The following is a 25912-nucleotide window of genomic DNA, read 5'->3' as shown; positions in this document are numbered from 1 at the left end:
ATTTTTATAACACTTAAATTTCATCAATAACAACAGAGCTGCCACTTTTGGACTCATCATTACTGCTGCAATATGCTACACAAGAAAGTAGAAAAGTTACAAAAGGAATAGAAAGTAAAGCTAATTCAGATTAAGTATATATATATAAAGGAGGTCCATGTTGGAGGCAATGCACTTCTGACGATGTTGAGAGATTTAAGGCATCTAACTGACAAGATTCCTGGAGAGGCTCGTAAATAAAACAAGTGGCTAAAATGCTACACTTTATTGTTTATTTTTTTTAAAAGAAGACAATCAAGAAAATGTAACTCATAAGCCTACACTTTCCCATCTGCAAAGTTTTATGAGAATAAAAAACACAAATCAAGGACATCACTGATGCTGGCAAAAGATGGGAATAGGTGCCCTTTCATAAATGATTCTCTCTAACAGCAAAATCACTGACTGAAAGGTATGCTGTTGTTGCTCAATTCAGTTGTGTCCAGCCCTTTATGACTCCACAGACCATACTGTTCATGGAGTTTTCTTGGCAAAGATATTGGAGTGGCTTGCCATTTCCTTCTCCAGTGTATTAAGGAAAACAGCGATCATGTGGTTTGCCTAGGGTCACACAGCTAACGAGTATCTGAGGCTGGCTTTTGAACTCGGGTCTTTCTGACTCAAGGCCCAGCACTCTTACCCATTGAGCCACCTACCTGTCTCCTAGCTGACTGAAAGGTGTAAAGAACACAAAATTCCATAAAATTTATTCTTTATTGACTATAAAAAGCATTTGATTTAGTAGAGCAAAACAACGACTTAGCTAGTCTAAGAAAACACTTCCTGTATATTTATGTAAAGACAATCTAAGACTTCCTGAAAGTTATAATGATCCTCTGATTTTCAATCAGACTTAAACATCAATAGCAAATGAAGCTAACAGGAAGGCTCATGGTGTTCATCAAATATTTGCCCCCACTATGGAAGACACAGCATCCAGACGGTGAGCACTCCAGATGTTACTGTCTGCAAAACCACACTATGTTAACTGAATTAAAACCTGGAACATTATAGAATCTCCAAAATTAGATCCATAATCATTCAGGAGTTTGGTATAACTACTGATGCAGATTCCAATCCATTCTGAATGTAAAGTACTTTGCAAACCTTAATGCCACCAATCTATCAATCTATCTACATACATATATGTATATACACACATATATACATGTATATATTTGAGCTACTATAATGGGCAACTCTTAATGACCATGTCATCCCTACATACCAGGGACCTTCCCCAAGACTCTGGATAAATACATCAACACCAATATATCAGAAAGACCTTTCATCATGCATCCCTTGTTTTCAGCACATAACCCACTTTGTTTCTTAGTCATATATCTCTCTGACATTCTTTACTCTTCTTGAACACAGTACTTCATTCATGTGAATTACAACCTACATTCCTGCTCACCAGATGCCTCGGCATTGCTTTTTGGATGGCTCTCAACTTTATCATCAGTAAGGCTCTTATATGGAATCTAATCAGTTAGAAGGTCTGGATGTAATTTTATTGTGTTAGGATGATCTCAAAAGAGGGATGTACAAGGAAGAGGAATGTACAGGGAGAGGGGAGAAAGGAAAAGAAGAATGGGGCAAATTACATCACATTAATAGGGCACACAAAGAAGAGAAAGCAAGCTAAATGAGTTACAGGAGGAAATACGCAGTAAAGCTATACTAGTAGTAATACTCAATGTACCTTTATCAGACATACGTACGTCTGACCATAAAATAAACAAAAATGAAGTTAAGTAAATGAATAGAATTTTATTAAACTTAGATATGACAGACCTCGGGAGAATAGTGAATAGGAATAAAAGGAGTATACCTATTTTACATAGGTGCATGGCAGCTTCAAGAAAATTGACTATGTATCCTGCCAATAAAATTCACAAACAAATGCAGAAAAGCAGAAATGTTAAACGCCTCTTTTTTTTGACCATAATGAAATAAAAAATATAACCAGTAAAAAGACCTTTTTGATACAAATTATAAAGGGCAACTAGGTGGTGCAGTGGATAATGTGCCTGGCCTGACATCAAGAAGACTCATCTTCCTGAGTTCAAAAGTCGCCCCAGACACTTATTAGTTGTATGATCCTGGACAAAGTCATTTAAACTTGTTTGCCTCAGTTTTCTTCTCATGTGTAAAATGAGCTAGAGAAGAAAATGATAAACCACTCCAGGATATTTGCCAAGAAAACTCCAAATGGGGTCACCAAGAGCTGAACACAACCGAAGAAACGACTAAACAATAAAAGGACTTTAAAAGCCATAGATTAAAAATTAATTGGAAATTAAATAACCTGATCCTAAAAAATAGGTGGGTCAAAGAAGAAATCATAGAAACAACCAATAATTTCATTAAAGATAGACAACTATGAGACAATATATCAAAATTTGGGGAATGCAGCAAAAGTATTACTTAAGGGAAAATTTATCTTTATAAGCTTGTATCAATAAAAGAGAAAAGCAGTAGATCAACAAACTGGACATGTAATTAAAAAAATAGAAAAACAACAAACTCCAAACCCCCAATTAAAAATAAAAATAGAAATCCCAAAAATGTAAAGCAAAATTAACCTTAAATTTAAAGGTTTAAAAAAAAAACCAACCTCAAAACACGGAACAAATAAGTCCAGTAGCTTTTTTTTCTTTGGTGGGGGGGTAGGGAGACACAATATAATAAACCATTGGCTACTTCGATTTAAAAAACAAAGAAAACCAAATTACTAGCATCAAAAATGAAAAAGATGATTTAACTAATGAAATAAAAGCAATTACTAGGAGTCATTTTGCCCAAATATATGCCAGTAATCCTGGAAATCTAAATGAAATGGTTGAATATTTAGAAAAATATAAATTACTCTTCAAAGAACAGGAAAAAAGAATAATTAAATAATCATATCATAAAAATGGAAACTGAACAAGCCATAAACGAGTTCCCTGAAGGAAAAAACTCAGTACCAGATCACAAACTATATTATAAAGCTACAGTCATCAAAACAATTTGGTACTAGATATGAAAGAGAGATTGATCAATGAACTAGATTAGCTGATTTAAATTTATAAGAATCCAAGCCATTTCCCAATTAATAAAAGGTCAAAGAATATGAAAAAACAGTTTTCAGATGAAGTAATTAGAGGAATACAAATTAAAACAAGTCTGAGATGCCAACGCATACCTATTGGATCGGCTAAGATGACAGAAAAGGAAAATGATAAATTCTGGAGGAGATATGAAAAAATAGGTACACTAATGCACCATTGCTAGAATTGTGAAACTACTCCAACAATTCTGGAGAAAAATATGGAACTATGCCTAAAGGGCTATCAAACTGTGCACATCTTTTGAACCAGTAATAACACTACCAGGACTATATCCTAAAGAGAGCAAAGAAAAAGGAAAATAACCCATATGTGCAAAAATATTTATAGCAGCTCTTTTTTTAGTGGCAAAGAATTGGAAATTAAGGAAATTCTCATCAACTGGGAAATGATTGAACAAGTTTGTGAGTATAATGGAATGTAATGAAAACTATTGTGCTCTAAGAAATGATGAAGGGGATGGCTTCAGAAAAACCTGGGAATATTTATATGAACTAATGCAAAGAGAGCTTAGCAGAATCAGGAAAATAATGCACAGAGTAATAAGAGTATTATAATGATAATCAACTTCAAAAGACTTAGTAATTCCAATCAGTACAATAACCTACAATTCCCAAGGGCTTACAATGAAAAGTGCTATCCACCTCCACATAGAAAACTGATGAACTCAGAGTGCAGAATGAAGCATACTTTCTTTCTTTTTGGAACATGGCTAATAAGGAAATGTGCTTTGCATAATTTCATATATATATATATATATGTGTGTGTGTGTGTGTGTGTGTGTGTGTGTATATAAAAATAACAGGTATCATATTTCTTACTTTCTCAATGGGTGGGGGAAAGGTGGAGAAAGGGAGAGAAAATAGAACTGAAAATAAAAATAAATTTTTTAGGAATTAAAAGAAATTGAGGCAGATCACTGGAACAAATTAGGTACACATATACTTAGCAAACGAGCACAGTAACTAGTGGTTGATAAACCCAAAGATTCCAATTATTGCAGCAAGAATCCATGATTTGACAAGAACAGTAGGAGAAACTGGAAAGCAGTCTGGCAAAAGCTAGTCATAGACCAACATCTCACACCTTACCCTATAAGCTCAAAATCATGCATCATTTAAACAGAAAAAGTTATATCATAAGCAAATAAGTGAAAAATGGAAGAAATTACCCATCAGATCTATGGATAGGGAAAGCGCTTCTGACCAAACCAAAGATAGATTCATAGGAGGTCAAATGGATAATTTTGACTATATAAATTAAAAAAGATTTTATAGAAACAAAATCAATTCAGTTAAAATTAGGAGAAAAGCAGGAAACTGAAAAAAATATTTTTGCAGTAAGTTCTCTGATAAAGATCTCATTTCTAAATTATATAAAGAAATAGCTCAAATTTACAGTAAGACCCATTCCCCAACTGATAAATGGTCAAAGTTGGACATCAGAGTTATCAAAGGTTATACGGAAAATGCTCTCAATTACTAATAATTAGTGAAATATAAATTAAAACAACTCTGAGAAACCATCTCATACCCATTAGACTGGCTAACATGACAAAAAAAAATGCAAGAGAGAATTCAACAGTTACCCTAAAGTATTATTAGTGCAGCTGCGACCTAGTCCAACCATTCTGGAAAGCAACTTGGAACTATAATTAATCAGTAAACAATCAATAAACATCATTAAGCACCGACTATGTAGGTGATGTAGCAGCCAGAGTGCCAGGCCTGGAGTCAGGAGGAATTGAGTTGAAATCCGGACTTACTACTAGCTGTGTGATCCTGGGCAAGTCACTTAACCTTCTCTATCTTTGCCAAGAAAATCCCAAATGTGGTCACAAAACATTAGACATGAATAACTGACAAAAAAAAAAATAAGCCAGGCACTGCACTAAGTGCTAGATATACAAAAAGAGGCAAAAGATAGTACCTGTCCTCAAAGAGTTTACAATCTAATGAGGGAGACAACATGCAAACAAATACAAAGTGAGCTATATACAGGATGTACGGAAAATAATTAAAAGAGGAAAGGCACTGGAATTAAGAGAGGTTCTGAAAGCTTCCTGTAGACAGTGGGATTTCAGTTGGGTCTTTAAAGAAAGCCAGGGAGGTCAGTAGTTGGAGTTGAAGAGATAAGAGTGTTCCAGAGATGGAGGCTAGAGATAGAGAGAATGCCCAGAACAGAGAGATGGAGTAGCTTGTTCATGGGACAGCCACATCAGTATATTGAGAAGACATGTTGCAGAGTGAGGTATAAGAAGACTACAAAGTAGGAGAGAGTTTTGAATGCTGCAGCATTTTGTATTTGCTCCTAGAGGTAAACTTATATATATACCATGTGACACAGCTATACCACTACTAGGTTTACACCCAAGAGACCAGAGAAAGAAGAAAAGATGATCCTTATGTACAAAACTGAGCAGATGCCCATCAGCTGGGGCATGGCTGAATAAATTACAGTGTACAAATGTGATGAAATACTATTGTGCAGTAAGAAATGATGAAGGGGAGACAGTTTCAGAAAAACCTGGGAAGACCTATACAAACTGATGCAAAGTTTAGTGAGAAGAATCAGGAGAATAATCTACAGAATAACACCAACATTGTAAAGATAGTCAAATTTGAACAGTTTAGAAACTGATTAACACAATAACCTACTACAATTCCAAAGGATCCACAATGGAACTCGATATCCATCTCCATATGAAGTTGAATGCAGAATTAAGCATTATTTTTTTCTTTTTAAAAGTTAATGCAGAGACTTGTTTTGCATGACTACAATTATTTGTCATGAAATCTCCTCCTATATGCTACAGGGAGACAGTTTCTTCCCTGTTCCCTTAATTTGTTTACACTCTTTATGCCTTAGTCAGGTTTCCTTTTGGAGTTTGTCTTGGTACACTTAGTTCCTGCCAGACTTCTTTCCAGTTTTTCCAACCTTCCAATAGCTGGGATCTTTGAGTTTATCAAATACTAGATTACCCTGTTCCTCTGCTTTTGTACACCTAACCTGTTCCACTGATCAAGCTATTTCTTACCTAGTACCAAACTGCTTTGATAATTACTGCTTTGTATCAGTTTCAGATCTGAAACAGCTTAAACACTTCCTTTTCTTCCCCCAACTAATTAATTTCCTTTATACTGTTGACATTTTCTTAATATTTATTGTAGCTTTATAAAGCAACCCTTTGGTAGTTTGGTTGGTGTGGCACTGAATGAGTAAATTAATTTAGGTATTATCATCTTTGATTGGTTCATCCTACCCGTGTACAAATAATAGTTCTACAATTACACGGATCTTTTGATTTGTGTAAAATGTGTTTTGTAACTGTATTCATATAGTTCCTGTGTGTGTCTTGGCAGGTAGAATTCCAAGTATTTTATGCTCTCCATGGTTATTTTAAATGGAATTTCTCTATCACGTTGAAGATTTATGTAAGTTTTTATATCCTTCAACCCACTAAAGTTATTAATTGTTTTAATTAGTTTTTAGTTCACTCTCTAGTGTTCTCTAAGTAAACTATCATATCATCTGAAAAGTATTAATTGTATTTCCTCCAGTCACACAGGCTCTAAATCTAGGTGTCAGTTTCACCTCCTCACTATTTCTCACCTCTCATATTCAATCCGTTGCCAAGGCCTGCTGATTCCCTTTTTCAACGTTTCACATATGTTCCCTTCTCTCCTCTGTCACTGTCACCACCATGGTACAGGCCTTTATCACCTTATGCCTGGACTACTGCAATAGTCTGCTGGTGGGCCTGCGTGCCTCAGTCTCTCCATTCAGCTGTCAAGGTGATTTTCCTAAAGCACAGGTCCAACTATGTCACCCTCCTACTCAATAAATTCCAGTGGCTTCCCCTCAACTCCAGGATCAGACACAAAATCTTCTGTTTGGCATTCAAAGCCCTTCATAATTTAGGGCCCTCCGACCTTTCCAGTCTTCTTACACCTTCTCTTCAATCAAATACTCTTCAATCCAGCAACACTGGCGTTTTTGCTATTCCACAAATAAGACACTCCATCTCTCAGCTCTGGGCATTTCTCCTGCTGTCTCCTATGCCTGGAATGCTCTCTCCTTCACCTCCATCTACTAGCTTTTCTGGATTCCTTTATTTCCCAACTGAAATTCCATCTTCTTCATGAAGCCTTTCCCAATCCCTCTCAATTATTTCCTATACACACACACACACACACACACATATATATATATATATAGTTTGTTTGTACATATTTGTTTATTGTCTTCCCCATTAAATTGTGATCTCCTTGAGGGTGGGACTTATCTTTTGTCTTTTTTTGTATCCCTATTACCTAGCACAGTGTCTAGCACATTGTAGGCACATGGATAAATGTTCATTGACTGCCTGGAAGGGGAAAGAAACAGATGGCATAAAATTGATAGCACTAGTGTTGAGCACACTACTCACTACTCTCTTCTTTGTAAAGAGTGGGTGGATCAAAGAGAGGGGAAAGTATAGAAGAGAATAAGATAGAGGAAAATACATAACCAATTATCATAAAATGGGAGACAACAGCAGAGTGGACTGGAAAGCATAATCCAACAATAGGCTCTTTACAAGGAGCACATATAAAAATAACTGGCTATAGTAAAATCCATTGTGTTTCAAGTGAAAATGGAAGAGATAACAATCTTGATCTCAGTCAAGGCAACAGCAAAAATAGATTTAATTAAAAGACAGAAACTCTATTTTATTCAAAGGTATCACAGACAATTAATATCAAGACAATATATATGTAACAAATGGCATAGCATTTAAGTACTTAAAGAAAAAGCTGAATTGAGTTATTAGGAGAAATAGATAGAAAAATTATAATACTAACAGGACCTTAGTGTACTCATTTCAGAACCAGATATATCTCACTAAAAATAAAAAGAAAGAAGTTAACAACCTAATAGTACCGTTACAAAGAAAAAATGACCCTGTTTGGGGGCATAAAAAGGTAAAAAAGCAAAATTGTTAAACAAGTCTGTTATAGACCACATTGCAATAATAAAATGTTTTCAATAAAGGGCTGCTTAAGAAATGATTAAAAATGAATTGGAGACTCAAAATAATTTAAAGAATGGGTGGATCAAAAAACAAATCATAGAAACAACTCATAATTTAAAGAGGAGAAAATGGCCCAAGTAGTACTCAAAGGAGTACCTATCTAAACATTTTTTAAAGGAAGGAAGGAAAGATCAACAAATTGGGCCTTCACTAAAAAAATGAAGAGAATCAACAAATTTTTTTCAAAATACAAATTCTGAAAAATCAAAGAAGAAAGTAAAGAAAGTCACCTGTTGATTTAATAAATGTAGGAGCTTTTTTTTTGGAGGGAAACTATTAAAACAGATAAACTGCTAGCTAATTTGAAATCAAATTACTACTATTAAAAATTGAAAAAGTGAATTCACAACATATAAAGAAATAAAAAGAAAATATTTGAAACTATTTTGCCCAATTATATGCCAATAAAACCTAAAATCCAAATGAAATGGATACCTACAAAAATATAAAATACTTTCAGATTAGCAGCACAACAGAAAACTTTAATAACAGAATCTCAGAAAAAGAAATTGAATAAACAACAAATGGGCTGCCAAACAAAAAGACTCCAGGATGAAAAGGATTTAGAAGCAAATTCTAACAAACATTTAAGGAAAAATAAATTCTAAAATAAGCTGTTTGAAAAAATAGAAAAATAAGAGGCCTACCAATTCTTTTTATGATTCTAATATAATCTCGGTATCTAAAACAGGGAAAGTTAAAATAGAGAAAGAAAACTATATAGAGTGATAGCCCTAATGGATATCAATGAAAACATTTTTTAAAAATATTAACAATTAGACCATTCCAACATATAATAAAGATTACATACACCATAAACAAGTTAAGATTGATACAAGAAATTCAGGTTTGGTTCAACATTACGAAAACTATAAACATAAATAAGCATACGGGTAATAACAACAAAAATGACAACAATTTTATCAAAATTTTTAAAATATACAACACTACCAAAAAAAAATATACAACACCCATTACTGTTAAAAACACTAGGAAACATAGGAATAAGTTTACTTTTCCTAAATATCATAGGAATTATCTACTTTTCAAACCCTAACTCCAATCCTAATTTTCCATATCTAACCCTTATTTGTTTCTAACACAATTACGTAACCCCAATAGATTCCTGAGTCAAGGCCTAATACTGTTTCTAACCTATATCTAACTTTAATTCTGTTTCTAATTAAGTATGAGTCTTTTGCAATAAGAGAACTGCAATGAGGTAAAGGATGTCTATTATCTTTTTTTTTTTTTGGAGTGGAGGGAGGCAGGGTAATTGGGGTTAAATGATGTGCCCAAGGTCACACAGCTAGTAAGTGTGTAAAGTGTCTGAGGCTAAATTTGATCTCTGGTCCTCCTGACTCCAGGGTTGGTGTTCTCCTCACTGCGCCACCTAGCTGCCCCAAGGATGTCCATTATCATCATTACTATTTGATACAGTGTTAGAAATGTTAGCTATAGCAATAAGAACAAGAAATTGAGGGAATAAGCAGAAGCAAAGAACAAACATAATAACAGCATTTTGCTTAAGATATGGTGATTCAGATAACTCTAGACCATAAGCTAAAAAATTAATTGAAACAAAAACCAGCAAACTTGTAGGATATAAAAATAAACTCACATAAATTATCAGAATTTTTGAAAATTACCAACAAAATCCAACCAAAAACCAACAAAAAAGGAAGAGATAGAAAGAAAAATTCCACTTGAAATAGCCAAGGGCAGTATAAAATACTTGGGAGTTTACCTGCCAACACATACAAACAGGAACTATATGAATGCAATTACAAAACATTTTATATTCAAATAAAGATAAATGTAAATAATTAGAGAAATATTAACTGCTCATTATTAGTTGAGCCAATATAATAAAAAAATTACAAAACTGCCTAAATTATTATTCAGTGTCATAAAAATCAAGCTACCAAAAGATTATTTTATAGAGTTGGGGTAGATATAAACAAAATTCATCTGGGTGAGCAAAAGGTCAAGAACCTCAAGGGAAATAACAGGGGAGGGGTATGTAATGAGGGAAGGAAGAGAGCCTAGTAGTACCAGATCTCAAACCATATTTAGAAAGCAGTAATCATCTAAACCATTTGTTACTGAATAAGAAATAGGTTAATCAGTAGAACAGATTATACAACATAATATACATAAGTAAATGAGCACAGTAGGCCAGTGTTTGTTAAATACAAAGATCCCAGTTATTGGGGTAAAAGCTCACCATTTGACAAAAACTGCTAGGAAAATTTAAATGCAATCTGACGGAAGCTATGTATAAGCCAACTTCACAAACTATATGCCAAGATAAGCTACAAATGAACTACTGACTTAGGCAGGAGGACATCAGATACAAATTAGAGGAGCATTTAAGAAATTACCTATCAAATCCATTGAAAGAAGAAGAGTATGACTAAACAAGAGATAGAAAGGATCAAAAAAGGTAAAATAGACAATTTTGATTAAATGAAATAAAAAGGGGTTTGCATAAACAATAAGGATACATCTAAAATTAGAAGAGAAGTATGTAAGAAAAATCTTTGCAACACGTTTTTTCAGATAAAGGTTTCGATTCTAAAATAAAAGGAAATGAAGTGGTTGATTCAAATTTATAAGAATGAGAGTCAAACCTCAATTGATTAATGGTCAAAGGATACAAACAGGTAGTTCTCAAAGGAAGAAATTCAAGCTATCAATAGCAATAATGAAAATGTACTCCAAATCATTAGTAAATAGATAATTACAAATTAAAGCAACTCTGAGTTTTTTCCTCATATGTATGAGATTGGAAAAGTTGACAAAAAAGGAAAATGAGAACTGACGAACTGTAGAAAAACAGGCATGTTAATGAACTACTTATCAGCGGTACTATGATCTGATTCAGCCATTCCAGAAAGCACTTTGGAACTATACCCCAAAAGTTATTAAACTGCATACCTACCCTTTGACCCAGAGATACCTTTACAAGGTCTACACCTCAAATAGATCAAAAAGAAGAAAAGGAGCCACACATACAAAAATATTTATAGTGGCTCTTTTTGTGAGGGCAAAGAACCTAGAAACTGAGGAAGGGACCATCAATTTGAGACTAGCTGAACAAATTATGATATAAAAATTTAATGGAATACTACTGTACTGTAAAGATTATGGAGGATTTCAGAGAAACCTGGTAAGACTTATATGAAATGAGGCAGTGAAGTATACAGAACAATCTGTGTAACAACAATACTGTAAAGACACAGCTTTGAAGGCTTAAGTACTCTAGTCAATATATGGATCCAACCCTGACCCAAGAGGACTCATGATGAAACAATCTACTCATGTCCTGACAAACAGGTGACATACTAAACATGTAGAGTTAAGAAAAATTTCTGGACATGGTCGATATGGGAATTTGTTTTGCCTGAGTATGCATATTCGTTACATTTTGTTTTCCTTCCTTTTACAATGGGGGGAGGTGGAGAGATAAGGTGGATTTTCATTAATTGGAAAAAAACATATATTAGCTCATTTTAAAGAACATACATTTATTCTGAAACTACAGATCATTAATAAGATAATTTTTAAACTATTGTGTCTTTCTTGAATACCTGGAAAACAAACAAAAAACAAATGAACAAAAATAACCCCAACCAGATAACATCTCTACTGATAAATTTTTTGCCAGAATCATTTCATATTATAAAGTCTAGGTAGCTGGCCAAACCACACACTTGGATAACCACATACTTGGATGAAACTTGTGCTGAATGACATCCATCTGTTTTGTTCCATGTTTATGTTTTGTAGATCATAAGTCAACACAAAGTTCACTGTTCAGAGATCAGGGGAAACTAAGCTTGGCCATCCTACAAATGCAATCTTCATACAAAACTAAAATAGCTAAAAAACAAGAAAAGAGGACATTAAAAATTAATAGGCAAATGCTTGTGAGAACACATTCCCACCCCTGCCCCCAAACTGTTATGTTGCTTTGTATTTACGTTTTATGTGAAAGTATGTAATCCTTGCCTAGACTGTGGGAATATTTATGTAGTTTTGAAAATTATGTCATAAACATCCTTGAAATACCTAGCATTAATAGAAATCTCACAACCACTCAATTAAAAAGTCATTAAGCATCTAAAATGGCAGGAAAGCATTGTTATTAAAATTATGTAAACAAAAAACTACGTAAACAATATCATAAAGAAGACTGCACCTGTTCTTTTGAGGTCAGAGACCAGTGCCCCTTAGCTGTCTGACAGTTCTAAGGATATAGTGCTTGCTTTTACATGTAAATTTTTACATAATATTAGCTCCCTTTGGAACTATAGTAAACGTTAATTTGGATTCCACTTGTTCAGAGTTTGAAATCACTCCGACTGGATGAAAGTTTGGTCTTTGCATTAACTTGTATCCTACTATCTATGGAAAGACTTTGCTAAGATAGGTCAATAGTATCGATAAGAGTACAAGGAAAAATTGTAAAATTACTTAAGGTAACAAACTTCTCGTTAACATTAGCAACATATCTAATTCTCTAACCCATAACTGAGAAACTAATTATAAACTCTAGCTAGCTATTCATTACAGCAGTTCTCTTCAAAAAATTTGAGAATGCAAAGAAATGAAATCAATGTTTATTTAGACTCAGCACTGAATTTCATAGGATCATAGATTTAAAACTGGACCTGGCTTCAGAGGTAATTTTACAGATGAAGCCTAGAGAAGTTAAGCATGTTGTCCAAAGTCACAAAAATAATAAGCAAGGGACCTGGGGCAAGAGTGTCACGTGTAGTAGAGAAAGAGCCAGCCCCTAAGTCAGGAAGAACTAGGATCCAGTTCAGGCTCTGAAATACTAGTTGTAGAGACCATGAACTCAAATTTTCATGGTCCCAACCACTTTACCACTGCCTAATAAATAAGGTCCAAATTTCTTAGCCTAGCATTCAAGGCCTTTGGGAATCTGGCCTTGACCTATCTTTTTGGGCTTATCAACCCTCCCCTCCATGGACCTTATGCTCAAATGCAGATTACTATGAACCGTTTCTAGAACTCATTCCACATTTATCCACTTCTGTTCCATCACCACTCCAGATAGTCCCTCCATCTTGGATGCTTTCTTCATAATGAATCTCTCCTTCTTACAACTGTCAAAAGATTATACCTGTTATTACTAAAGAATTTCCCAGAAACGTAGATATATCTTTATGTGATTTCTCACCCTGCCTATGCATCATAAACAGATGACACAGTGGACAGAGCATTGGGTTTGGAATCAGGCAGACTTATTTTTATGAGTTCAAATCTGGCCTCAGATACTTATTAGCTGTGTGACCCTAGGCCATGTAATCTTGTTGGCCTCACTTTCTTATCTCTAAAATGAGCTTGAGAAGGAAATGGTAAACCAGGTCAGTATCTGCCATATAAATGGGATCATGAAATCAAGACACAAATAAACAAAACTAGTAACAACAACAACAAAAAAAGACGAAAAAAGGCAAACTTCCTCAAGCCGTTTTGCCGTGTTTAAGTCTCATTTTTTTTTACTCCATTGATCTAAGAATTGCTAGAGCTTTATAGTGTTTAAATTTTTTACTAACTACCTCATAGTTTCTTGGAAACTACTTAAGCCAAAAACAACAACAGCAAAATACAACCTATCCCATACACAAACAATCTCTTATTACTTATGTTTCTGTGATCATACAAATGTTTAAATAAATGTTATAATCACAGGTCTTTAGCTTTTCCTCATTTCTTCAAGTACAACCATAATACTTTTTAGTATCACCCCTGCAACTTTCATAATCTACAAACCAAATGTAATTCACTTCCTCTCACATTCACTCTTCAACTAAACTGAAGTGATTCTTCTTGTGTTTCTTTGATAATTTGATGCAACTCAGTCTATTACTTAATACTGTTCAGTTTCCTGAAAAATACAAACAGAATTCTCCTAATACTTTTGAAGAAGCAAACAGTCAAACAGAATCAGTCATAACATCATTACAACAACTAAAAGAAACCCAAAGGGTAAATAATCTTCAAATATTTACATTATCAATTAACATTTTAAGTGTCTAAAGTGTACAGAGATTGTTTAAATAGCGTAACTGCTGTGATTTCAAATCAGTTACTTTATTAAGTTTTGTTAATGAAAACAACTATTGGCAAAGGTAATCCCAAAAAAGCAAGTAATCACAGAATAATTTTTATTTGGCTATGAATAGCTTTTAAGGACAGAAGGGATAACACAAATCACTTCCTAGAAAGGTTTAGATACTTATAAAAAGAGATTTGTATTCTCTTAAAATATCACTTTAAAATTACACAGCATTTGAAAAGCTTTTAAAACAATCACATATGCATTCTTTGATTCTTAAAACAATTCTGTAAAATAAGAAAAGCAGGAATTACTACCCTGGCTCCAGAGATGAAGAAGAACCTTAGGAAGAGAGAAACTAAGTGACTTGCCCAAGGACACACAGTTGGCAGCAAAGTCAGGAATAATGTGTGTTTTAAGACTCCTAATCCATTATTCCTTTAGCCGCAAGCATAGCTCTCAGAAGGATGAAGCTTCCTAGAAAAGATGAGCAGGCAGATTTCAGAAAAAAACTGGAAAGACTTACATGAACTGATGCTGAGTGAAGTGAGCAGAACTAGGAGAACATTGTGTACAACATCAGCAACACCGTACAATGATCAATTTGAAAGACTTAGCTCTTCTCAGCAATGCAATGATCTAAGACAATTCCAAAAGACTCATAATGAAAAATGCGATCCACATCCAGAGAAAGAACTTTGGAATCTGAATGCAGATCGAAGCGTACTATTTTTACTTTTTTTTGTTTTTCCTGTCTCGTGGTTTTTCCCCTTTGTTCTGATTCTTCTTTCATAACATGACTAATGTGGAAATATATTTAATATGATTGCAACTCTGATGGTTGGCCATGTTGTTCAAATGCCAAATACACACTTGCCAAAAAGACTATTTTATGGAGAACTCACAGGGCAAGCACTCTCAAGGCCTCTCAGAACTCTGAAATTGATTGTGTGACCAGGGAGACACTGGCACAGGACCTCCCAACATAGCATGCTCTCATCAGAGAAGTTGCTGTGCTCTATAAACAAAGCAGAAATGAAATAGCTCAAAAGGAACATGAGATGCTCAAATTTAGAGAATCCACCCCAAATGTTCACATGGAATATTTGTGCCCGACCTGTGTTAGAGCATTCCAACCATATTGCTCTGATCAGCCAAAGTCAGATGCACTGTAACTTGACTCTTAACATAGCAATGTCATTTTGATCCTCTTTGAGAACGAAGGACAACAACCAGCATGCATAAACTACATCAGATTGCTTGCCATCTTGGGGAGGGGAGAGGACAGGGAGAGAGAAAAGATGTGGAACTCAAAATCTTATAAAAGTGAATGTTAAAAAAATCTTTAAATGAAATGGGAAAAAAATATTATTAAGTAGGGGAAAAAAAGATAAGGCTTCCTAGGAAAATGTTAAGAAATATAAATCAAAATATCTATAAGATTTCACCTCATACTCATAAAATGGTAAAGATAGTAAATAGTCAATATTGAGGCAATACAAGAACACTGATACACTATTGGTGGAGTTGTTAATTGGTCCAAACTGTCCCAGAAAACTATTTGGAATTATGCATTTAAAGTCTCTAAAATACTTATACCTTTTTGACCTATTTTGATTTCAGTCCTAGGCATGTACCTCAAGGAGATAAAAGATAGAAAGGTACCCCACATGCATCAAAATATTCATAGCACACTTCTTTTTTTTTGTGGTAGCAAAAACTGTAAATAAAATGGACTACTTGCTGATTGATGAGTGACCAAAAATTGTGGCATATGAATATAATGGAATATTACTGTATCACACGAAACAACAATCATGAAGAATTCAGAGCAACATAGGAAGACTTATGTGGCCTGATACAGAGGAACCAGGAGAATATTATAATTATAACAAATAGTTATATAGCAGCCTCACCCCAATCTTGTATGTGTACACATATAATCCATCTTGTTGTTGCTTATGTGTGAACATTTTTTTCTCCCTCCAGTCCTATACACCATCACCACTGTCACTATCACCACACCAAGCCCTCCCACCCAACACTTATACTCTTTGCAGGCAGAAATTGTCTCACTTTTCTATTTTTATCTTCACTGTCTAACAAATAAATGCTTGTTAACTGATTGAAGATTTAGAAAGTACATCATTAATATTATTTCTCTGAATTATCACAACTGAGGGAGGAAATGTTAATCACTATTTTCCAAAAGTGTAAATTGAATCGGGCTGCTAGCTGGCACAGCGCACAGAGTGCTAGGCCACTTACTAGCTATGTGAATCTGGGCAAGTCACTTAACCCTGTTTGCCTCAGTTTCCTCATCTGTAAAATGAGCTGGAGAAGGAAATGGCAAATCACTCCAATATCTTTGCCAAGAAAACTCCAAAAGGGGTCATGAAGAATCAGACATGACAGAAAACCACAAAACAAAATTGAATACAACTCACCCAGGATCATGTACCTATTTGAGGCATAATTTAATCCCAGGTGTGGTAGGGGCAATATCTTAATCTCCTCATGCAAATTAATCTAGTTTTTCCTTAAAGGGTATCAGTGAGGTTTGATTGGCTTAGGATACTAAAGGCACAGGTAGTTAATTTCACTTCCTATTCATCTTAATACAAAACAATTATGAGGGCTTCAACTTCATTGTGAGGTCTGACTGACAGACCACCACGGGCATATCAGAAACAGGACAGCTTTACTCAACTGAATCAGCAATTTGTGTCTCCAATGTATATCTTTGTCCAACAGCCTTTTACTACTAAGGCTAAGTCAATCTCCTTTTTGTAATCTATTCAATGACCCATAAATGTCTTTCTTCATTCCAATATCAAACCTAAGCCCAGAACACCAAACTTTTCAAATTTACTGCTCAAAACAATGACTAAATAAAAAGAAAAGTAAATGGCAGCTGAACTCTGGTAAACCGTGATCACAGATTTAAGTGTTAGAGAACAGAAGATGAACTGTTTGCTCTTCTATATAGGTGACTACAAGTGTAGAATGTTGCAGATGACTATTTTACCTGTTTCTTTGTTACCATGAGAAGATTCAATTAAGTAGAGGGCATATGTCAAGAAATGAGTGCAACATAAAATCAAAAGTCAGCAACAAAAAAATTGGGGGGGATGATTTGGGGAGCTCTTGAAAGAACAGAGCTAAAGAGAAATAAAAGGCTGGTAGAGTTGGGGGGGTGGGGAAAATCTAGACAAAAAATTGCTACAGGGAACCTGCATAAGAAAATTAAGAGTTCAGCAAAGCCCTTTCAAAAGCCAACAATATACTGGAAATGAAAGAAAATGTTAAGAGTGACTTTCCACTTCGTCAAATTCTTAAATTAGTGTTAAAATAGCAATGTGAAAACTATATTAGGCTAAAAAAATTTATCCTATCCATTAAGGATTTCTACAGTTGCATATCTAACTCACTGGATCTTTATCTACTTCACATAAAAAGAAATAATCAGAAACAAATAAACATCCTTTTCTTCACAGGGGAGACCCAATTCAGTGAAAGTGCCTATGAAGGTAATTTCTATAAAGGGAAAGGCTTCAAAAGTTTTATTGCTCCAATCCAGACGTGTATAATCAGAATTATGATAGTGATGATTTTGTGGAGGCCCACCTCAGAGAATACATTTTCCCAGTGGCCTGAAAAAAGGTTCATTCTTTCATCAAAAAACGTTAGTGGACCAAGTTGAAAACTTTTAACAAAAACAAGACTTAGGGCAGCATAGTATATATTGTGAATGCTGGGAATATTAGCCCTTAAATTTTTTATAACAATTTACAACTTTACCTTGCACATACTTTCCTAAGAATTTTTCCATCCCTTGAATCCTCAATATTTTGTTGCTCCTTCTCCTTTTATCTAATTATTTGTAACATCTAAGAGCCCCAGACTATAAAACCCTATTTCTACAGGAGGATCACACTTAAGCTCTGGCAATTTCTGTAATAAGAGGAAATCTTGGAGTAGGGTATTCCAAAAGGCAAAAGACACAGGCTTACAATCCAGAATAATTCACCCTGCAAAAATGAGCATAATTCTACACTAGTAAAAATGGATCTTTAATGAAAGAAAACTTTAAAGGTTTTCTGATGAGGAGGGAGAAACGGAGAGGGAGAGGGGGAGGGGGAGAGAGAGAGAATGAGAATGAGGGAAAACAGTAGGAACTTTGAAATAATAAGGAGTTGTATGATGATGTGGTACTTACATTCTAACAGGGGAGAAGAAACAAGCATCCCTTCAGAACCTTAATATCTTAGAAGGATAATTCAGAGTTAATTAAGAAAAACAAAACCTGGGAGTGGACCAGTTCAATTTTTATGGTTTTAAGAAGGGGAAAGAGAAAGAGGAGTAAAAGGATTACACTAGTGTAGAAAAGAAGAAGAGGGATGGAACTGCTATTTCTTATCATTGAAGTATGTGAGTCAATAAGTGTACAAAAATGGAGAACGGAATGGGGCATCAAATAACCTTCACTCATCTTAAACGGACAAAGGAGAGTTGAACAAACAAAGATATCAAATGGGATCATGTAGCCAACAAGTTGGAGGACTAGACATTTTCTCCCATGCTCTCGACCTCTCCAACCTCTCCACAATGAAGTTTATGCATCAGAGGTAAAGCAAATTCAATTGTTTCCACAGTCAAGGCCACTGAGCCCAAATATGTTAAAAATTTGATAAACTAATAACAGAGAAGGCCAATATTCCCTAACACTGAGCAAGAGCTCACTCAGTACCCCCTCTCCCATTGCCCACCTCAGTCCCCAGAGAAAGGCTATACAGAAGTCCCACAGACTTTCAAAAGAATTCAGCTCTACCCACTCGTCCTCTTCTCTCCACTCCCCCTCCTCCAACTAAAGAAATCTGCTCAGGCTGCAACAGCCTCGTGTGATTGAACAGAACTCTGAAAGAAGGTGGAGAAACAGAACAGGACATGCTTCTGAGCTTGTAATAGAGCTCAACTTTAACACTCCAATATTCCTTGTCCCAGTGCCACAAGAACCAAACTCCAAGGAGCAGAAATGTGCTCAGTCTGTGATTGTATTGCAGCAGCCCATTAGAGAACACATTGGGGGAAAATACTGGAGGGTAAGCACTACAATGAACCTGAGCTAGGGTCAGTTTTGTTCCCCTAGAATTGACTTGGGGAAGAGACCTACGGCATGGGAGGAAGCTGAGACACAATGATAGGAAGGAGGGAGTCAGAAAGTAAGCAATATGGGAAAATAAAAATAATAAAAAGAGGTTGGGGAACTGAAATTACCAAAGATCACAGGATCAAGAAAACAAAAGATCGAGGCATAAGCAAATAAACTGACAGTGAAGACCAACAGTAAAAGGAAATATGGTCTCCTGATCTAGTAGAAAAGTTCAGGCATTAATAGGTACTGCAAAATAAAGGAAAATTATTTAATACCTGATGAGGCAGAAGACATTGTGTATATTGAGGAAAGCAAGGAACCACAGAACACTGTTCCTGAGAAGTTTAAAAGAGAAATACAATTGTGAAAGCAAGATTTATAGCCCTCACAGCAGAAATAATTGGTGAAATAGAAAACTTGAATCCGTGGTGGCAAGTCTCACCAAAGAAAGAAAAGAGATTGGGAATACAAATACATGAAAGTAAAAGACAATCTAGGGGGAACAAAGCAAAAGGTTGGTCAAAGGATATGAGCAGGCAGTTTTCAGAGGAAGAAATTAAAGATATCTATAGTCATATGAAAAATGCTCTAAATCACTACTGATTAGAGAAATGCAAATCAAAACAACTCTTAGGTACCACGTCTCTTCTGTCAGATTGGCTAACATGACAAAAAAGAAAATGCTGGAGAGGATGTGGGAAAATTGGAACATTGCTACGTTGCTGGAGGAGTTGTAAACTGATCCAACCTTTCTGGAGAGCAATTTGGAACTTTGCCCAAAGGGATATAAAAATGTGCATATCCTTTGCCCCAGCAATACCACTTCTAGGGCTGTATCCCAAAGAAATCACACAAGTGGGAAAAAGTCCAGTACGTTCAAAAATATTTACAGCAGTTCTTTTTGTAGTGGCAAAGAACTGGAAATCAAGGGGATGCCCATCAATTGGGTAATGGCTAACCAAGTTGTGGTATATGAATGTAATGGAATACTACTGTACTATAAGAAATGAGGAGCAGACAGACTTTATTATAACCTGGAATGACTTACATGATCTGATGCTGAGGGAGGGGAGCAGAACCAGGAGATCATTATACATGATTACAGACACACAGTATCTCTGATGACTAACTTTGATAGACTTGGCTCTTCTCAGCAATGCAAGGTTCTAAGACAACTCCAAAAGACTCATGATGGAAAAGGCTATGCACATCCAGAGAAACAATTATGGAGTCTGAATGCAGATTGAAGCAAAATATTTGCGCGCTCTCTCTTTTTTTGGTTTTTGTTTCTGTTTTTGTTTCTTCTTTCTCATGGTTCATTCCACTGGTTATAGTTCTTCTTTACAACTTGACTATTGTGAAAATATGTTTAGTGTGAAAGTATATGTAGAACCTATATCGGATTGCACGCCGTCTTGGATGGGGAGAGGGGAGGAGAGGAAGGGGAAGAAAATCTGAAACTCAAAAACTTGAACTGAATGTGTGTAAACTGAAAATAATTAATTAATAAAAAAAGCAAAAAGTAGTAATATTAAATGAAAGTATGCTCCCTCCCTACAGGCAAAACAATCTCAGAGAGGGAAAGGACTCATGTAAAAATATGTATTTATCTCAATCCAAAATGTGCCTTACTCCTACTGAAGTAGCACCAAAAGCATCTCAAGAATTGCTAACAGAGCAATCAGTTTGGATATTAGGTACTTGGGACAAAAGACAGGATTTCAGTCAAAAACTTTTAAGGGAAATAAGGGGAAATTATGCTGAAAAGAATATAGGCATAAGGAAAATAATGGTAGAAAATAGCAAAAATAAACCATGAATCAGTAGAACAAAAGTGGACAATGAAAACAAAGTGAAAGAGCAAGGCAATAATTTAACAAGACTTAGAAAGCTAACACATGCAGAACAAGAGAAAGTAACCAAACTTGAAGACAGACACAGAAGACAAAAGTTTCATAATAATTAGCTCTTTGGAGGGCAATGATAAAGAAAAAGACCAGAAGAAATAATTCAAGAAAATTTCCTAGAACAATAATACCTTGGAATCAGAAAAAAATTCAGTCACACCAAGAAAAAACCTAAAATTCAAGTCTCCAAGGCACATCAAACTCTAATACTTCACAGCTAAAACAAAGGAAGCACAGAGAGCTGCTGAAAATATAAAATACCCAGATAAACAAAAGAAAAAGATGATTAAATAACCCATATCCTAGAAAAAGAAACTGAACAAGCCAAAAACAAACTCCCACAGGAAAAAAACTACAGAACCAGAAGGATTTACAAGTTTATTGTTAATGGAACATAGTACAAGCTTAATAAATGCTTATTGACTGACTAAAAAAAGCAATTAATTTAAAACTATATAAGCTGCTTCTAATAACAAGAAAATAGAGTAGTACATCAATCTCTTAACATATGTTATTGATACCTAAAGTTAAACCACGGAGAGACAAAACAAAGGAAGAAAAATACAGCCCAATATCTCTAATGAACACTCACTCAAAAGTTTTTTGTTGTTAATAATTTCTTTTAAATGTTAGTAAATAGGCTATAATGAAAGATTATACTCTTTGAATTGGCTCATGGTTGGCTTCACTATATCTGGAACCAATAGTTGGTTCAACATAAGGAAGACTATAAATATAAACTGTGTTAATATAAATAAGAAAACCCATATAATATTAATTAAGATCCTGAAAATGTTTAAACAAAATCCAACACCCATTTCTATGAAAAACTCTAGAAATCACAGGACTAAAGGGACCTTTCCTAAATATAGTAAATAATATCTATTTAAATCCAAGAGCAAGCATTACATATATGTATTAGAAAAAAGTTAGAGGCCTTTCCCAAAGATCAAGGATAAATTAAGGATGCCCATTATGACCAGTACTATTTAACATGGCATTAGAAATGCTAGCTTTAATAAGACAAAAAAAATTGAAGACAATAAGAACAGGCAAAGAAAATAAAACTAATGGTTTCTGCAGATAAAATTATGTATTTTGAGAACCTTGGAAAAATAAATAAAAAAATTAAGTGAAATAATAACTTCAGGAAAGTTGCAGGATATAAAATAAATACACATATATCAGTATTCCTACATTATTACCAACAAAACACAGTAGGAAAGTGAAATTCCACCTAAAAATAACTACAAAAGCTATAAAATATTTTGAATTATTATCTATAAAGCTTTACCCAGGAACTATTTGATCTGAACTAAAAAACACTTTTTGCAGAAATAAAGACAACTCTAAATAACTGGAGAAATATTAATTGCTCATTGGTAGGCTGAACTACTATGATAAAAATTATAGTACCTTAATTAATTTACTTATTCAATACTATAGCAATCAAACTACCAGATGAATAGTTTATAGAGCAAGAAAAAATTCCAAAATTCATATAGAGGGACAAAAGGTCAAAAATTCCAAGGGGGTCTATGATCACCAGATCACAAACTGTACTATAAATTTTTCTTCCCTCCCCCAAACATTTATTTTATTTCTCAATTACATGTAGAACATTTTTAATATTTTTTTAAAATTTTGAGTTCCAAATCTCTCCTTCCCTAGTTCCCCTCCCCCTTCTTGAGAAGACAATTTGATATAGATTATACATGTGAAGTCATGCAAAACATTTTCATACTAGCCATGTTGCAAATGAAAACACAGACAAAAAAAAGAAAAAGAAAGTTTAAAAACTATGCTTCCATTTGCATTCACGCTCTATCAGTTCTTTCTCTGGAGGTAAACAGTTTTTCATCATAAGCCCTTCAGAGCTATCTTGGATCATCCATACTGCTGAGAAGAGCTAAATTATTCATTGTTCATCATACAAATATTGCTGTTACTGTGTACAATAGTCTCCTGGTTCTGCCCACTTCACTTTGCATCAGTTCATATAAGTCTTCCCAGCTTTTTCTAAAAACTACCCTGCTCATCATTTCTTATAGCACAATAGTATTCCATCACAATCATATACTACAACTTGCTTAACCATTCTCCAATTTATGAGCATCCCCTCAATTTCCAATTATTTGCCACCACAAAAAGGTCTGCTATAATTATTTTTGTACCCATAGGTCCTTTTCCTTTTTCTCTGATCTCTTTTAGATACAAACCTAGTAGTGGTATTGCTGGGTCAAAGGGTATGTTGTTGTTAAGTCGATTTTTAGTCTTATGGAGTGGTCTGCCATTTCCTTCTCTAGCTCACATTACAGATGAGGAACTAAGGCAAACAGGGTTAACTGACTTGCCCAGGGTCACAAAGCTAGCAAGTGTCTGGGGCCAGATTTGAAATCATGAAGATGCGTCTTCCTGACTCTAGGAGCACTCTATCTACTGTGCCACCTAGATGCCCAAGTCAAAGTGTACGCACACTTTTGTAGCCCTCTGGAGTACAGTTATCCCTTCCACACTGTGGGGATTATGGTACGGCACTGTGGTCTAGAAAAATCCACATAAAATTTTTTGGCCCTCCTTTTCATACCAGAGAAGGAGTCTGAATTTTTTCTTTGTCTTTCATAGGATCTTTACAATTCTTATTGTAAAATGTGGGTTGATATCATATAACACTATACGTATATTTTATATACTTCTAAGTTTGAAAATTTTTTGTCGTTAATGGTTCTGCAAAACTCCCAAAAAACTGCCATTTAATTTCTTATGCCAATCTACGATATACTGAAACCACAATGGGGAAAGCTGCAGTGTGGAGGGGATAACTGCAGTCCCAAATTGCTCTCCAGACCGGTTGGATCAGTTCACAATTTCACCAACAGTGCATTAGTGTCCCAATTTTTCCACATCTCCAAAAATTGTCATTTTCCTTTTCTGTCATTTTAGCCAATCTGATAGGTGTGAGGTGGTACCTCAGAGGTTTTTTTTAATTTGCATTTCTCTAATCAAACAATGATTTGGAGCATTTTTTTCATATGACCATACAGAGCTTTGATTTCTTCTTTCTATAAACTGCCTGTTCATATACTTTTGACCATTTATCAATTGGAGAATGACTTGTATTATTATAAATTTCACTCAGTTCTCTATATATTTGAGAAATGAGGCCTTTATCAGTGAAACTTCCTGTAAAAATTTTCACCATTACTGCTTTCTCCTTTTAATCCCAGATACACTGGTTTTGTTGTGCAAACCCTTTTTAATTTAATGTAATTAAAATTATCCATTTTATATCCTGTAGTATTCTCTATCTTTTCTTTGGCAATAAATGTTTCCCTTATCTATAAATCTGAGAGAGAAAATTTCCCAGGCTTCCCTAATTTGCTTATGATATCACCCTTTATGTCTAAATCATATACCCATTTTGACCTTTTTTGGGGAGTATAAGGTTTGATATGTTGGTTTATACCTAGTTTCCGCCAAACTGCTTTCCAATTTTCCTAGAGAGTTTTGTCAAACTGAGTTTTTGTCTCAAAAGCTTGGATCTTTGGGTTAATCAAACACTAATTTAACCATGGTCTTGTATACCTAATCTGTTCCACTGATCCACCATTCTTTTTCTTAGCCAGTACCAGACTGTTCTGATAATTATTGCTTTCTAATACAGTTTGAAAGCTGGTACTGCTGGTCTACCTTCCCCTTTACATTTTAAAAAAATTGATTCTTTTGATATTCTTGACCTTTTGTTCTTCCAGATAAATTCTGTTGTTATTTTTCTAGTTCTATAAAAGAATTTCTTGGTAATTTGGTTTGGCATTAAATAAGCAAAATAACTTAGGTAGAATTGTCATTTTTATTATATTGGCTTGGCCTACCTATGAGCAATTAATATTTCTCCAACTATTCATTTAGATCTGACTTTATTTGTGTAAAAAATGTTTTGTAATTGTGTTCACATAGTTCCTGGTTCAAACTAGTAATAACTAAAACAATTTGGTACAGGTTAAAAAGGAGAGAGGTTGATTGGTAGAATAGCACATAACATACGAAAGCAAACAGAGTAGCATAGTTCAATAAACCCAAAGACCCCAGGTTATCAGAGGAAAGCTTTACTATTTGGCAAAAACTGCAAGGCACATTGGAAAGCAATCTGACTGAAATTTGGTTTAAACCAACACCTCACACAATACAAGCTCCAAATAGATACAAAACCTAGATATAAAAGGTTACACAAATTAAAAGGTCCAACCATTCTGAAAAGTAATTTGAAACTATGCCCAAACAACTAAATTGTGCATACCATTTTAACCAGCAATACCGGTACTAGGTCTATAATCTGAAGTGATCAAAGAAAGAGGAAAAGGACTTATGTGTACAAAAATATTTATAGCAGTTATTTCTGTGGGGGCAAAGAGCTGTAAACTGAAGGGATGCCTGTTAATTGGGAGCTAAAGTGGCACAGTAGATCAGGGTTTCGTGAAAGAAGGATGTTCATTATCACCCCTATTACTCAATTTGGTGCTAGAAACATTAGCT

At 34.7% G+C, this 25912-nt stretch overlaps 1 protein-coding gene across 2 annotated transcripts in view; it reads right to left on the bottom strand.

Annotated features, from left to right (window-relative positions):
• The window catches only part of PTPN4 (protein tyrosine phosphatase non-receptor type 4), a 225920-nt gene that overhangs the window by 175129 nt on the left and 24879 nt on the right, over window positions 1–25912 (bottom strand). Inside the window, exon 1 of one of the 2 annotated variants that reach the window (XM_036742994.1) lies at window positions 11959–11989. The exons of the other annotated variant lie outside the window; for it this stretch is intronic. Within the exon in view, the coding sequence (XP_036598889.1) occupies window positions 11959–11989 (31 nt within the window). Of the gene's footprint in view, window positions 1–11958; window positions 11990–25912 lie in introns of those variants that run through there. 2 annotated transcript variants of the gene reach the window in all.

This window comes from Trichosurus vulpecula, chromosome 2 (assembly GCF_011100635.1).
Source record: "Trichosurus vulpecula isolate mTriVul1 chromosome 2, mTriVul1.pri, whole genome shotgun sequence".
NCBI lineage: Eukaryota > Metazoa > Chordata > Mammalia > Diprotodontia > Phalangeridae > Trichosurus > Trichosurus vulpecula.
This window is presented reverse-complemented; position numbering and strand designations above follow the sequence as displayed.